Source organism: Theropithecus gelada, chromosome 2 (genome assembly GCF_003255815.1).
Source record: "Theropithecus gelada isolate Dixy chromosome 2, Tgel_1.0, whole genome shotgun sequence".
In the NCBI taxonomy this organism is placed as follows: domain Eukaryota; kingdom Metazoa; phylum Chordata; class Mammalia; order Primates; family Cercopithecidae; genus Theropithecus; species Theropithecus gelada.
The window spans coordinates 42,602,574-42,620,043 of NC_037669.1; the positions used below are offsets into that span (position 1 = coordinate 42,602,574).

Below are 17,470 nucleotides of genomic sequence, written 5' to 3' on the forward strand. Positions count from 1 at the left end.
CATCTGAGTACATCCTCCAAGTGGCATAAACACTTAAGACTCTCGTAGAACTCCAGAAACCAGAAGCACTGCCTATCCCTTCTAGAGTCCACAGATAGATGGAGACAAAAACTGACCTAAGGTAACAATACACTGTATTGTGTCAGGTAGGCACAAACTAAAATTTAGAGTTTAAAGGGTCCAGTATTTTTCAAATCAGGATCGCTGGCATCCCTTGGAGGGGAGCTTGAGGGCAACAGTGGAGCCTCTTCCTTTCAACAAACTGCTCTGCTCTTATTTATTTAGATTTGGAGAAAGGGTGTTCCCATTTTAAAATAAAAGTTTGAAAACTACAAACTCATGTAAAAAAGAAAAGCTAAGCATAGGCTGGGCATAGTGACTCACACCAGGACTTTGAGAGGCCAAGGCAGGAGGATGGCTTGAGGCCAGGAATTCAAGACTAGCTTGAGCAACGTAGAAAGACTCCATCTCTAAACAAAATTTTTTTAAAATTAGCTGGGCATAGTGGCACACACCTGTAGTCCTAGGTACTTGAGAGGCTGAGGCGGGAGGATGGCTTGAGGTCTAGGAGTTAGGATCACGCATTGCACTCCAGCCTGGGCAACAGAGCAAGACTCTGTCTCAAATGTCTCTAATTTACAAAAAAAAAAAAAAAACCAAGCAGAGAGCTGTCTAGCTGACCTGGGAGTGGAATCCCAGAATTCTAGAATCAACTCTCTGAAGACAATCCTGATCACGGCAAAGCACTCACCTGTAAACCACCATTTTAACTGTTCTCATTTCACAGAGGAGAAACCAAAACCAGAGGTTAAGAGGTCTGCCCCAATCATGAGGCAGGCTGACAGAATGGGGCTGGGACTACACCTTGGGGTACTGCCCTATTCTCTCTGCCACCCCTGATGCATGCATGCACAGGTGCACACACACACACACACATACACACACACATTACCTTCCTTGTACCTGGAATACCAAGTTACAACCATAGGAGTCCAGATGACAGGGTGTGTGGGCTCCCAAGGAGCCAATCCACAATGTACTTTCCTGTCCATTTCTTTCAGGAAACCCGAAGTCAGACCATTTCACATCCTGTTTTGAAATAAAGTTGCAATCCATCAAGAACTAACCAACTTCTCTGTATGGTAATGTTGCCCATTTTCACTTGCACATCTGTTATTTGGCAGTTGGAATATTCTGTTATGGAAAATGCTACAGATGGAAGAGGTTAGGTTTCCAGGGCAGTTCAAGAAATCTTTCTAGCCAATAACATATTTGAATAACCACACTAATAGTAATCATTGAACAAATATTTACTGACTACTTACAACATGCCAGGCACTGTTCTGGAAGCTTGTAATGAATCAATGAACAAAAGAGACAAAATGCCCACTCAGATGAAGCTTACATTTTAGAGCTGGAAACAGGATTCTGCTGATATTTAGGGAAAGCGTGTTTTGGGCAGTTAGAACAGTGAATACAGTGGAAACGTCATTATTTCAAATATCTCTGAGACGCAACCGAGGAAGTCAGAAATCCTTATTCCCTCTAAGCAGTGCATATATTTGTGTATATATGCAACTTACTAACTTTGTGTACTTCAATGACCACATAAAAGAAGCCTTCTCCTACATTTGTGGGGTTACTTAAAACTATCAATGCTGGAGCCTTAGCTCATACCTACTAGATCAGTCTTCAGGTGAGGGTGTCAAGGTACATCTTTTGAAATATACATCCATGGATGGCTTTCAATATACTCCCCAAAGTCATGAACTTCTTAAGTGCAATGATCTTTAAAACAGAGACAGCACAGTGCTCTGGACTTAGACTCTTCATATGCCTGGTTCTGTGGGCAAATCCTGCCCAAGTCAACTACTGGGAAAAGCCTATACTTTTAGAAGCCAACAGTGCATTTGCAGCACAGAAAAATAGGGTCACACATAAACCGAAATCCATGTGATTAAACAGATTTATAAGCTAGAAAAGAAAAAGAACATACTAGTGAACCAGGCATGATGGTTCTGCCTTATTTTTATTTTACTCACGAAATTTTCCTTTTGGTTTTAAAAAACAAAAGCAAAGAAAAAAAACCCACTTCTATGTGCAGAACATCATTCTCAATGCTGACACTCCTTTTATCAGTAACTGCAGTCCAAATTTTCTATTTTTAGAGGGAAAACATTAACAGCTGTATTCAAAGAGAAAGGATTTTAAAGAGAAATTTAATGGATGGTTTTGAGGAAGACTAGAAAGGGCACTTTTTTTTCATTTTTGTTTTGAGTGATGAAAATGGTTGAATACGTGCACATAACTAATGTCTGACATAGAAGGGGGAATTTTTGCAAGGTCAGCACCACTGTAAATGCATATGGCTCATATGTGGCAGTTCCAGTGGGTGGTAAAAATCCTGTTCTCTCTGCATATAGCCTATAACCTCCATACTGGGAGCTTACCCCTGTTTTCTCAATGCCTAACTTAGTACCAGGCTCAGGGTTAGACCTTGGAACACACTGGCTGCTTGGGAGGGAAAGAAGAATCCACTGACTTATGATGGTTAAAATAGTTCAGGCCAATGACATTTTTTAGCATACACCTGGTGTGATGCTGGGTGTTGGGGATACAAAAATTAATGTAACACAGGCCAACCCTTCAAATCTAGTAATGGGCGATAATCCTATAAACAGAGCCTTTCAACATGATGTAACAAGTGCTCTGACACAAATATGCAGGAAATGCTTTAAGATCACAGCAGGAGAGCCCTGTACCCAAGCAGGGAGCTTAGGGGAGGCTTCCAATTAACCTGGTCCTTGTTGAACAATTTACCACACCTCAGTCTGAAGAATTTAACTAAAGGTAGCTGAAAGCCATTCAGTATAAAAAGGAAAAAAGAGACTTGTCTTAGCTAAGAAGAGACAGGTTATGTGATTCTTAATCTTATAGATACGTCCCTGCAGGAATCTAATGAATACCAAAGCCCCTTCTCCTCAGAAAAAGCACACATGAAATTTCATATATACTTTCAAAGAAGTGACAGACCAACCCCACATGAAAAACCCTGTTCTAGAGCCCTGCTTTGGAAAGAATCACTGAAGAAAGATTTTTCTACAGGGTGAGGTTACTGTATGAGAAACTGAGGAGAGGCTTCCCTGGCCTCTTGTCTAACAGTAATGACTTGAAAAGCAAAACTGTCAGCCAGGTGTGGTGGCTCATGCCTGTAATTCCAGCAATCTGGGAGGCTGAGGTGGGAGGACTGCCTGGGTCCACGAGTTCAAGACCAGCGAGGGCAATGTTTGGTGAGGCTCTGTCTCTACAAAAACTTTTTTTTAACAAATTGGCTGGGCGTGGTGGCATGCACCTGTGGTCCCAGCTACTCAGGAGGCTGAGGAGGGAGGATCATTTGAGCTTGGGAGGTTAAGGCTGCAGTGAGCTGTTTGCACCACAGCACTCCAGCCTGAGTGCCTGAGTGACAGAGCAAGACCTTGTCTCAAAAAAAAAAAAAAAAAAAGCAAAATTGTCAGTGTAAAAATAGACAGCATTGAGAGTTGGGATTCTCTGCCCAAGTAAGTTTAGCTACTTATGGGTAGTCAAATGTCTGAAGTCAATGTGGGCCCAGGAATCTGTCTTGAGTCTTGCTAGAAACAGGAGGTCCTGTTTGGGTGCTACATCTGTAAAACCAAAAAGGGTGATCAGTAGGGTGATCTGTCCTGGAGTCTACTCACACATACCTCAAGAGTTGGAAAAATCTTTAAAAATCATCTATTCTCAGAAAGTTCTATTCTACACCATCCCTGAAAAGAGCAAAAGTAGCTAGCTTGGGAGGGAAAGTAGCTAGCTGGTTGACCACTTACTACAAAATCAGTATCTACTTCCTGGTAGCTTACAGAGGAGGATCCTAGGTTTGCTTTCTATAACTAAAGAGAACAAGTTTATTTCCTGCCAAAAATTGCTATTTTTAAGTTATCAGAAAGACTGTCCAGCTTCTCCTTTATTATTATTTTTTTTAACCTAGATGCAGCAGCATTAACTTTTCCTTCCAATTGCTCTTCTCTCAATTTCCTTTATTTGTCAACAGGCCTAAAGCCTGGCTCCCAAACTGAACCCCAGACACAGTCTACACAGAACCTGTATCCATGGAATTGTAACATTCCATGACCCGGACATCATACCATTAATGCACTGACAGACGGCACTTTTCTTTTTAAGCAACTAAATTATACCAAGGCTAATATTGGGCCTCCCTGTCTCTTACTTGCAGACTGTTGCTTAGCATATCTCTTCAGCCTTGACTTATAGTCAAGGACTAGCCTAATATTTCCTAATTTTCCTTGTGATTTACTATTTGACTTATGGATTATTTAGAAGTTTAAGGTTTAATTTCAAATATTTGGGGATTTTTCAGCTATCTTTTTGTCATGAATTTTTAATTTAATTCTGTTGTGGTGAGAGAACATACTTTGTATGACTTAAATCCTTTTAAATTATTGAAACTTGTTTTATGGCCCAGAATATAATCAATCTTGATAAACGTTCCATGTGCACTTGGAAATAATGTGTTTTCTGTTGTTGGGTGGAGTGTTTTATAAATGTCAATGAAATCAAGTGGATTGTTCAAGTCTTCTGTGTCCTTACTGATTTTCTGTATATTTGTTTTACCCATTATAGAGACAGAGGTATTGAAATCCCCCTGCTATAATTGTATATTTGTGTTTTTCTCACTTTAGATTCGTCAGTTTTGTTCATGTATTTTGAAACTGTTATTGGGTTCATACACATTTGGGATTATTATGTCCGCTTGGTGAATTGACCTTTTATTGTGATAAAATGACCCTCTCTACCTTGGGTTTCCTTGTTTTGATGTTAACTATGTCTGTCTCCTCCTTTGAATAGTATTGGCATGAAAAAGGAGTGCTTACTATATGATTCCATTTCTACAAAATGCTAGAACTGCCAAACTAACCTGCAGTGACAGAAAGTACTACATCAGTGGTGTCTGAGAATGAGGGTGTACGGAGAGACAGGTTATAAAGGGACACTGGGAAACTTTTGGACATGATCAAAATGTTTGTCATCTTGAATGTGGTGATAATTTCTTGGGTGTATGTATATGTAAAACTTAATCAAACTGTTCACCTTAAATATATGCTGTTTATTATATATCAGTTATACCCCAATAAAGTTGTGTGTGTATTTTTTTAATACAATGCTATTAGTACACTTTGATCCCACTGTCTCAACACTAGCAGTTTTGTTCACCATTGCATTTGTACCATCAGTGCAAATGTCAACACTGTGAAATAAGCAAATATCATCTTAGAAGTATTATGAAAATAATTTTGATCTCAAAGATCCTCTGAAAGGTTGTCAGGGACCCCCAGGGGTCTATGGGCCACTCTGGTTTACAACATCACAACTGTAATTACTCTATGTTCTTCTGTTCTGACTCCTGCTCTAAGTAATTCTAAAACAGTTTCTTATGAAAATACATTTTAAGTCATATTCCAGATTAAAATTAAAATACTTTAATCATGTTCACAAATGTTTTATAACTTAAAATTATATAACTAAGTAATTCTAAAACAGTTTCTTATGAAAATACATTTTAAGTCATACTCCAGATTAAAATTAAAATACTTTAATCATGTTCACAAATGTTTTATAACTTAAAATTATATAAGGATAGCATTTAAGACCCTCCCAAGTATGGCTGACGCCACCTGTCTGCTCTGCGTAAGGCCCTGTCCAGTCTCCTCACTGACCTATGCTCTCTCTTACCTCCTGGCCTCTGCTCATGCCCCTTTCAATTTCTGCCTGTTAAAGTTCTATGTTTTAGGACCTGGCTCAGGTTCAGCCTTGGCTATGAAACCTTCTCAACCACTTGTACCCATATCCATCTGTCCCTTGCCTTCCTTCCTATATGTTTTATTTGGATTACTATTTAAATGGTAAGTGACACAGAGCGTTTGTGTCCTCCTGTTTCTTTAACAATATTGTAAGCTCTTTGGGCTATATTTTATAATTTTTTACTCCTGTAAACTGCTAACATACTGCTGAATACATAATAGGTATTTGAATGATTACATAAGTGGATTTTTTCCTACTCTTACCATTTCTTTTTTTGATATTTCTCTGGGTCTTTAGGACCCCTCAGAGAATGTTTTGACTTAAACCCCTAGCTTCACCTTTGTCAAATTCTCTGCGGCTTCTAGTTAATCAGTGTAGCATTTGTCAGCCTTGGTAAGAAATTCTTAATCTCCCTGGCTCTCTACTAGTTTTGTAAGTTTTTACTTACAGCCTCTACTTGAAGTTTCCTCCTATTAACTCTTTTCTTCCACAAATTAAATTTATCTATGAAAAATATGCATATTGATAAATATATTGGTATGATTGGAAAATATCCTGTAGCCTCAAGACGGCCTAAAAGTATGATTTTGACACTTAACTGACTTTTGTGTATAGCAAATAAAATTAATCTTATTATTTTTTAGTTATACATCATATCACTGACTAATCTAAATAAAGCACTTGTTTTGAACATTTTGTTCTCTACTTTCCTAGAAAGGTAGGGAATTTGTGACAGTACAAAACAAAATTTCTTTCTTTCAGACTCATTAGGTAAGAATGACAGGTTTTACCTTTTGCAATTATCAGTAAGTATCATCATAATTGAAGTTATTAAGAATCAACATGTAATAAAAGGAATTTTGCCCCAAGAATGCTTCTCAGGTAGATTCCATTTGACATTGTGATTTGAATTGGCTACTGAAGGTCAGGAGCCTTGTTAAGTCACCAGGTCACAGATTCCCAAAATATAGTAGATGGAAGAATAGTTGTAACATGTCTTGGACTTTAAAACATAGCTATGAGAGCATGTTGAAATTGAGGCAGGTGATTTGATAATGAATAATGGCATCTGATGGCCAGTGATGCTTTCTGATGAGACAAGTTGGAATGTAAGAATTAAGGTGTTTATCGAGCCTATCAGTGGGTAGAGAGTTAATTACCTCTTTTCTGTTTATGTACCTAAGGTAATTTTTCTAAGGAAAAAGAAACTCAGACAATTGCTAATGTACAATGTCAATTTAAGGGGCTGTTTGAAATTTGGATTGAAATATTTATCCTTTGTAAGTTTTGGAGAGTAATTATAATTAATTATATTATTTTAAAAGTTATATTTTGGGCTGGGCATGATGGCTCATGCCTGCAATCCCAGCACTTTGGGAGGCTGAGCAAGCAGATCACTTGAGTTCAGGAGTTCGAGACCAGCCTGGTCAACATGGTGAAACACCATTTCTACTAAAAATCTAAAATTTAGCCAGGCACGGTGTATACTCCCAGCTACTCGGGAGGCCGACGCGGGAGAATTGCTTGAACCTAGGAGGCGGAGGTTGCAGTGAGCCAAGATCATGTGATTGCACTCCAGCCTGGGTGACAGAGTCAGACTCTGTCTCAAAAAAAAAGAAAAAGGAATACATGAGCCTGAAAGCTTCCTAAGACTTTTTTCTGATAAGAACAGTGGTATTAACAAACATGACTTTTTGAATAATGAAATGCATCAAGTATACTGAAAATGTGTCAACATTTGGAAGATCTACATAATTCAGTAAACCAATATTTTCCAAATGGTCCATGATAACATTACATAAGATCCATTCTGCGCAAGACAGACCAATGGATTTTATTACAAGGGTATAGAGTTCATTCATTATAGGTTCAGATTTTATATTGCAACTAATGAGCCTTTAAGAAACTACCCCTCATCAAGTGTGGTGTGGTATAAAAATAATCCACAATTATCTGAAAAGGCTGTTATTAATAAATACTCCTCCCTTTTTCAGTTTCATATGTGTGTGAGGCAAAATTTTCTTCATATACTTTAAACAAACCAACAAATTGCAATAGCTTGAATGGAGAAGCAGAGAATCCAGCTGTCTTCTTACAGCCAGACATCAAGGAGACATGCCAAAATGTACAACAATCCATCCCTCTGATGACACTGAAAATTTTTTGAATATAGTTATTTTCTTAAAAATATTATTATGTTAACATATAGTGGGTTGTGTCATTTTAAATAAATTAATAAACATTTTTTAAATGTACCTATTTTAATGCTTAACTACCCACCATTTTATGACAGATATAAGAAAGCTTGAAACAGCAAGTAATAAGACTTGGTAGCTGAATGAATTAAACCGACATAGGTACCTGTGATGTAAGAAGACTTGGTGCCCAGAAAATTTCGAGACAAAAGGTGATATAATCCTAATGGATGTGGTTATTCATAGCAGAATTAATTGCCATAATATGAGCTGACAGAAAATTCATTCAACTCAAAATATCAGATTTTATAAGGGCTCAGTTAGAATTCCAGCACATTGCCAAAAAGACTGCCCTTTATATCCGCACTTAATGGACAGGTCACATACTGCTCAGTGCTGCCTTGCCTGGGATTAGACAGAACTACTAATGGGGTCAGATCAAAGACTCATCCAAGGCAGAGTGAGCCTAGACTCAGGACAGAGAGTCCCAACGGGACTGAATGTATGCACACCCTCTGTAGGCACAGTAGTCATTAAAGCTCTGGAGTAGCTAAAGCTCTGAAAGCAGACTATTTGGGTTACCCCTTCGTAGTTGTATAATCTTAGAAAAGGTTTACTTAACCTCTTTGGGTCTCATTTTTCTTAAAATGGGGATAATTATTAAATCATAGAGTTACTTTGAGGATTATAAATGTAAAACATTAGAAAAATTCCCCCCAAAAGTAAGTACTCGATCAATGTTACTATTAAGCAATATTTTACCTGAAATATGGAGTAAAGTACTAGTCTGATTTACAGAGTGGTGGGGGGTGAGTATGAGAAACATAACAAAACACTTTTAAAGTTAACTATGAAAACTGTAAGTTCCATAATTAAAGAACCATAAAGTGATCACAATTAAGGTTGTAAGAAAAAACATCTACCTTAAAATTATCATTTAAAAATGAGTAAATAGTAGATTTGGTATTCACTTTGAATTCAGAGTCATTTACTGAGTGTTTTTAAAACCTATGCATTTCTTTCATGGGTAAGAGAATGAAAATACATTCTCAACTAACAACGACAGGCTGGGTGCAGTGGCTCATGCCTGTAATCCCAGCACTTTGGGAGGCCTAGGTTGGTGGATCACTTGAAGTCGGGAGTTCGAGACCACCCTGGCCAACACGGTGAAACCCTGTCTCTACAAAACCATACAAAAATTAGCTGGGTGTGGTGGCAGGCACCTGTAATCCCAGCTACCAGGGTTAGCGGGTGGGCGGTGGCTGTGGCAGGAGAATTGCTTGAACCTGGGAGGCAGAGGTTGCAGGGAGTTGAAATTGCACCACTGCATTCCAGCCTGGGTGACAGAGACTCCATCTCAAAACAACAATGACAACAACAACAACAACAAAACTATGGGGCAAGGTGACACATTTTTCCTTTTCTTAATATAAAAAAGCAAAATTAAGCCAGGCACAGTGGCACATTCCTATACTTTCAGCAACTCGGGAGGCTGAGATGGGAGGATCTATTATAATACCTATGTTAACATCAGCATTTACATCTTGACTCAACATAAAAAAGAAAAATATACACTGAATGGAAAATTACTGAGGAGCCAAAGAACTATCAGCCTATGAAAGCCAAGTCCAGAGAGTGGGTGGTGGCAGAGAGGAAAAGAGGTGAACAGCCTGCAGGGATGGTGAAATATTTCTCTCCACAAAGAAGGGGCAGGAAGAAGGACTCTGGAGCCTTGGCCTGAGTGGGGGCAAGGCAGAGTCCTCCAAACAGCTTCTGGAATGGCTCCCATTCCTGCCCCACACCTAAGACACACATGGAAACAAGAGCAGAGAGTTTGCAAAATTATCTCACAAAATTAACTGCCAGTTTAAGGTAGAAAACATTTAAAAGAAAAGAGGATATGGTAGTCTAGAAACTCTGTTGTCAGTTATGTCAACATACGGCAAAGAACTTCCATAATTTTACTTCTGCAAGTCACTCCCACACTTCTACAGGGCTTCCGCTACCAAATACTGGGAGCCAAGTGTTCTCTGCCTCAGGCCATGAACTGCCAGATAAAACAGCTGTCCAAAACCCCTAGAGCAGGTAGAAATTGCAGCAGCAGCCTGGTCACAGCCCAGGGAATGCTCCTTCACAGAATCGGCTTTATGCTTTCATCTGCCTCACTGACGCGACAAGAACTTACATGGAGGTCAGGAGGCAATGAAGTTTTACATACAATCTATGCTTCTAACATACTCCAAACCGACTCAAGCACTGTTTAAAAGCAAAGGAGGGTGTATAGGAAGTTTGGGAGTAGGAAAACAAGGAAGCCTGCTCATCTGTGTGAGCCAAATGGTACACTTCTCTTCAGCAAACTTTCGGTTTGAGTGGGTGAAATATCCAGGACTCATGGCGATTACTTATGAGAGAAAAAGGCAGAGAAGGTGCCAGGGAGATTCTAATTTGTGTGTTCTCAAAAACAAATTCCTACCAAGATTAGAAGGAAGGTTCTGACTTACCTGGAAAATATCTGTCTTGTCTTCAAATAGACTGACAAAATATTTATAGTCAGCATAAGCCCAGAACTTGGAATGGTCATAATCTCTAAATGGTCCAGAAATACTAGACTGGTCACAGTTCCAGGTCAGAAACTCTTCGAGTGTAGCTTCTACATAACTACATGTAGTTTCAAACTGAGGAACTGCAATGTAAGAGAATGCAACTTTAAATGTATAATGAACACATTTCCTAATTATTGTTGTTTTTTAAAAAATAAAGATGATTTCAACCAAAACATTAACTTTGAAGACTAACTAAAAATTCGTTTTGAGCCCGGTGTGGTGGTGTATGCCTGTAATCCTAGTTTCTCTGGAGGTTGAGGCAGGAAGACGGCTTGAGTCCAGGAATTTGAGACCAGTCTGTGCAACAGAGCAAAACCTCAACTCCAAAAAAAAAAATTAATTAAAAAATTTAAAAATTAATTTGTACTTGTTACATAATTAGAGCCATTTATAAAATTCACAATACTCAGGATTAAACATAAAAGTATAAAGCACAGTTTTAACCTTAAGATTAAAGACTACCCTATGAGTAGATTTAGTAATCCAAACTTGAGGATTTAGTAAATAAAAACTTGAGGCACCATATAGTTAAATGCAAAATTTTATGCTGCTGACACTTGGAAAAGGCAAAGATCACTAGAGATGAGGGTTGATCAGGAAAGCTTCAAGAAAAGGTATCTTATCTGTCTACAGTGGCTTGCTATTATGGGTGTGACCCCAGTGAGTCAAGATTGGAGTCTCGGATTGACACAGACTATTCTTCTAAAAGAATGATGAAATTAATTTTATTTTTGCAACTTAAATGAACATAGGAAGTTAATATTTAAGAAATCTGATTATGACTTCCTTTACAAAACATGAAATCTTTTCAAGATGTGATATAGATCAGTTAGCACAGTGCTTGACACAGCAGATTTCAGTAAATGTTCACCACTATTTTTTATTTTTTGTTTTTGTTTTGAGATAGGGTCTTGCTCGTCATACAGGCTGGAGTGCAGTGGTGTAATCTCGACTCACTGCAACTTCTGCCTCCCGGGTTCAAGCGATCCTCCCGCCTCAGCCTCTCAAGTAGCTAGGACTAGAGGCATGTGCCACCACGCCTGGCTAATTTTTGTACTTTTTAGTAGAGATGGGGTTTCGCCATGTTGGCCAGGCTGATCTTGAACTCCTGGCCTCAGGTGATCTGCCCGCCTGGGCCTCCCAAAGTGCTGGGATTACAGGCGTGAGCCACCGTGCCCAGACAATGTTAGGCACTATTATTAGTACTTCTTATCCATTCATATATTTACTTGGAACCCTTTAAAAGTCAGCTGAATCAGTAGCAAGAAGAATATGAATATTCTTCTTTCAACGGCTTTTATCTTTTCTCTACGTTTCTGCCTGTAACTGCTTAGAATTATCCAATCATCTTTTTCCTTTCTCTTCTTTTTCCTAAGCCACAGAATGGCAGAGAGGTAATAGAGACAGGGTGTATGTCAACGAATCATCCTAATTCATCCACTTTAACTTGTCACCTCACTTTGAGAAGCAGGAGAACTTAACTAGGGCACATTTATCTAAAAGATTAAAATATACATATTCAAGAACTATTTAAATTTTAACAATTTTTGTAAAGCACTTAGTGCCTGGCACATAGTAAACAATCAATATACATAAACTCTTAACATATCAACATTGGCCAGGCATAGTGGCACATGCCTATAATCTCAGCGCTTTGGGAGGCCAAGGTGGGAGGACTGCTTGAGCCCAGGAGTTTGAGATTAGCCCGGGCAACACGGTGAAACCCTGTCTCTATAAAAAATACAAAAAAATTAGCCAGGTGTGGTAGTATGTGCCTGGAGTTCCAGCTATTCAGGCAGCTGAGGCGGGAGGATCACTTGAGCCCTGGAGGTTGAGGCTGCAGTGAGTAGAGACTGTGCCACTGCACTCCAGCCTGGGTGACAGTGAGATCCTGTCTCAAAACAAAAACAAAAACAAAACAAAAAAATTACCAACTTCATCAAAAATTTATCATAAAAGCACAGAAGTACATAAAGTTTAATTCTGACAAACAAAAGTGCATGTGGCAAGAAAGCTGTATGACTCTGGGAAATAGGAGTCATTTCTAAAAGATTTAAGTAACTCCACTGTAAGTCTAAACATATTATACCGTCTTAGGAGTTTTCACTTCCTAGAATTCAATCCAACTGAATACTAAAGCCATTAAATGAGCTACTTGCCCCTGGGGTGGACTAAGCAGGACTTTTCTGTTGAGGCCAGTTATCTCAGGCAAGCCTGATTTGCAGCCCCCAGAACCTGGCCTCATTAGAAGACTTCATTTTCTGTTATAGCAAGCTCTGCACATTAAAAAATGTTAAATCTAAAAATGTAAAAATTACATATGAGAACTATTACTGTCAGGGGAAAATTATCATGAATGGAATGAATGAAAATGACAGATCTTTTCATTTCCATAATGATTTCAAAATATAATTTTTTCACTCTTTCCTGGTAGTAGCATCATCAAAGGTACTGCTCTGATTTTGTTATAATGACAATTTCTTTCTGGGTAGTACAGTTGTTATTCTTAGTTTGTCTTATGCAATGAAATCATTCCTTTCTAATTTTACCAAGATTCTTTCATTTAATGTTGAAGTAGTCTAGGCAACTATAATGTTCATCCTACTTACTGTAAAGTACTAGGTAAGAAGCGCAACTGAGGTCAGGATTTGGCAGTAGTGTACAAGCTGAGCTTGCTTTTAATTATTATAAAAAGGGGTCCTAAAATAGTTTTTGCACAACAGGATAACAACTATTTCTCCATTTTGTTAAACTTTCATCATTTTACAAGTAAGAAATAATACATGATGCCTAAACTCTAAACAGGTCTTTTGATCACTCTATCCCCCTGCTTTCAGATGTTCAGGGTTATTTCTACAACTGCTTGCCAAATTTACTGCCAACTGAGATACAACACTGCCACTGAGCACGTATCTTGGGAAACAAATCTGATCCAAAATGCTATGTGATGTTCTCTCTCTGCTTCCTAAAATAAACTAAGGAACACATGATATTCAAAAATGCCAATTATTAACACTTCTATTTCAAGTATTCTAGAAAAATTCTAACCAAGACCTAAGACCTAAGACCTAAAACAGAAATAAGAAATATACTCAACAGAGAGGAAACAAAGTTATCCTTACTTTTAAAATCATATGCCTGTCTAACTAGAAAACCCACAAAACAACACAAAACTACCTAGGCTAATTAGTAGGTGCACACAATATAAACACACAGAAACAAATGGCTTTCCTCTATGACCAATCACAACCAGTTAGAAAACTAACAGGCAAAAATATTTCCTTCATAACAGCTATAACAAATTTACAATATTTTAAGGAATCTGTAGACCTATATAAAAACTATAAATCACTTTACTGAGACCCAAATAGACTTCGTAAGTAAAGATAACATGTTCATGTGTAGGAAGATACAGTATTATAACAATGGGATTAATTAATTATAAAGCTTAATCAATTTTCATTTGAAATTCCAACAGGTTTCTTTACAGTGAGAACTCTGTGTAACTCTAAAGTTCATTTAGATATATAAAATTCAATAATATCTAAGAAAAAAGAGTAATTAGGGAGGATGAATTGTATATTCAAATATTAAAATACATACCAGTACTAAAAGCATGTTTTAAAACTGTTTTACTGGCCCCCAAACTGGTAGCTTAATATGTGGCCCAAAAACTGATGCTGGAATATACAAGAATATAGTAATATAATAAAGGTGATTTCCAAAGTCAGTAGGGTAAAAAAGAAATATTCAGTAAACGGTATTGGAATAAAATTTCCAAATTTAGCTATTTGTATAAAAAAATTCATTGAATACCATATAACAAAATAAGTAAGAAATGGATAGTTAAATGTAAAAAAGAAATCATTAATCAATTAGAAAAAAACTATTAGAATATTTCTCTATTTTCAGGATAAAGAAGGAATTTCTAAAGTTAAATGAAAATAAAAATGTTAATAAAGCATTATTTGATTATATAAAAATATAAAACTGTGAAGCTAAAATGAGAAAGCAAACAATAACTAGGAAGCTTATTAGTTTACAACACAATCTTCTTTTTTTTCATCTGTTTTACTTATTTTTTTTATTTCTAGAGGCAGGGTCTCAGTCTGTTGCCCAGGCTGGTGGGCAGTGGCGTGGTCAGAACTTTGAACTGCTGGGCTTAAGCAATCCTCCTGCCTCAGCTTCCTGAGCAGCTAAGACTACAGGTGTGCACCATCACACCCAGCTACTTAAAACAATTTTTTTTTGGTAGAGACAGGGTCTTGCTATGTTGCCCAGGCTGTTCTGGAACTCCCAGCCTCAAGTGATCCTTCTTTCTAGGCCTCCTACAGTGCTGGGATTATAGGTGTGAGCAGCTGTGCCATGCCACAATCTTCATAATATATAAAGAATTCAAAAAAATTTTTAAACCCTAAAATCCCAATAAGGAAATAGTCAAAGACCAATTATCAGAAAAAAATACAAATTACAAATAAACATGAACATATGTTCAATATCGCTAGCAATCAAATAAATGTGTGTGTGTGTTTTTTTTTTTTTTTTTTTTTTTTTGAGACAGAGTCTCACTCTGTGGTCCAGGCTGGAGTGCAGTGCCACTATCTTGGCTCATTGCAACCTCTGCCTCTTGGGTTCAAGTGGTTCTCATGCCTCAGCCTCCCAAATAGCTGGGATTACAGGCGTGCACCACCATGCCCAGCTAATTTTTTGTATTTTTAGTAGAGATGGGGTTTTGCCATGTGTCCAGGCTGGTCTCGAACTCCTAAGCTCAGGTAATCCACCCACCTCGGCCTCCCAAAGTGTTAGGATTGCAGGCATGAGCCACTGCACGCAGCCAAATAAATGTTAATTAAAATAATGAAATAACATTTTTCATGTAACAGGGCCTCGCTCTGTCTTCCAGGTTTGAGTGCAGTAGCGTGATCACAGCTAACTGCAGCCGCGACCTTCTAGGCTCAGGTGATCCTCCCATCTCAATCTCTTGGGTAGCTGGGACAACAGGTGCACGCCACCATGCCCAGATAATTTTTTTGTACTTTTTGTAGAGACAGGGTTTTGCTATGTTGGCCAGGCTGGTCTTGAACTCCTGGGCTCAAGCAATCCTCCTGCCCCAGGCTCCCAAAGTGCTGGGATTACAGGCATGAGCCACCATGCCCAGCCTGAAAGATTTTTAAGATAAATTTCAGTTTTGGCCAAGGAGTAGCAAAACAGGAACCCTCACATGTTCTGAAAAGAATGTAAATAGAAACCACCTTCGTGCAAAGCCCTTAGCCATATGTTTCAAAGCCTTTCATTCTTTCACTTCACAAATTGAATGTCCATTAGGTGCTCAGCCCATGATGAGATGTGGCCCTTGCCCTCACAGAAGTGACCTTCTTGAGGGGAAGAGACTTTAAACAGGTAATTATACAACCATGTGATTACAACTGTGCTAAGTGTTACTAAGAAATACAAAGTGTTCTGAGGTAATTGAATAGTCACACCTGATTTGTGGTATGGGGAAGGATAGATTTGTCAGGAAAAATGACATTTAAGCTAAGATCTGACAGAAGGAGATGAATTAATTAGGTAAAGTTGGCGGAAAGGGAAGTGAGAAAAGAGAGACTAGACACAGGGAACTACATACACATGCGAAGGTCCTGAAGTGGGAAGAAACAAAGCCCTGGAAATACAGAAACTGAAAAATGCTTGTCTGGCCTGAGCTCAGGGAGAGAAATGATGCTGGGCCTTCCACACCACAATGGACATTTTGGTCTTTAGCCTAAGCGTAACTGGAAGCCATTTAAGTGTTTTAAGCAGAGAAATAAGATTAGATTTGTTTTCCTAAAAGTCGTCTCTGGCTTCAGTATGAGGAATGGTGTGGAAAGGGAGGGCAAGGGGTGCAGACAGACTAGGATGAGGCCATACAACTATGGAGGTGAGAGAGAGTAAGCGGGGTAATGCCCACTAGAGGACAGCTGTGGAGACAGACAGAAGCAGGCGGATGCTAGATATTTAGGATGTAAGTCACTGAGTCACAAGACACCACTCAAGACAAGCAATCAGAATGACTCAGAGGTTCTGGTGTAAGGAGCGTCACAGATAGTGCTGCTAATGATGATAATGCTCATATCCTTTGATCCAGTAACTCTCCTAGGAATCAATCCTAAGGAAGTAATCAGAAACTGTGACAAAATTTGTTTGCAAAGATGTTCACTACAGTCTTTTTAAAATTTAAAACTTGTAAGCAATCTAAGTCATCAAAACTTTAAAATAAATTATGATACTACCAAACAATAAAATATTAGGTAGCCATTGAAAAATCATACAATCTCAAGAGAAGCTGCTCAGAGTAAAAGAAAAAAAAAAGCAAGCTATGAAAATTAATACAACTTTATTTTTAAAATACAGAAAGGCCTACATGGGCATTCCTCAAAATATAACTAGTGGTTATCTCTGAGTAGTGGGACATTTGCAAGTCATATACTTACTAAGGGTAGTATCCAGAATACATAAAGAACTCTTATAACTCAATAATAAAAAGACAAAAACAATTAGAAAATGGGCAAAGGATTTGAATGGACATTTTTCCAAAGAAGATATACAAATGGCCAATACACACATAAAAAGATGCTCAACATTATTAGTCATTAGGGAAACACAAATCAAAACTATAATAATACTTCCCATACACTAGAATAGTTATAATTTTTTTTCTTTGTTTTTTGTACTTTTAGTAGAGACAGGGAGGGGTTCACCATGTTGGCCAGGTTGGTCTCAAACTCCTGACCTCGTGATCCACCCACCTCGGCCTCCCAAAGTGCTGGGATTACAGGCGTGAGCCACTGCATCCGG

General features: G+C 38.2%; 1 protein-coding gene across 2 annotated transcripts in view; it reads right to left on the reverse strand.

Moving 5' to 3' along the window:
* Nucleotides 1-17,470, reverse strand: part of HSPBAP1 (HSPB1 associated protein 1) — a 47,901-nt gene that overhangs the window by 15,712 nt on the left and 14,719 nt on the right. For both annotated transcript variants that reach the window (XM_025375897.1, XM_025375896.1), the window contains exons 3-4: nt 10,535-10,716; nt 953-1,089 (exon numbers count right to left, since the gene is read on the reverse strand). In XM_025375897.1, the coding sequence (XP_025231682.1) occupies nt 953-1,089; nt 10,535-10,716 (319 nt within the window). The remainder of the gene's footprint in view (nt 1-952; nt 1,090-10,534; nt 10,717-17,470) is intronic.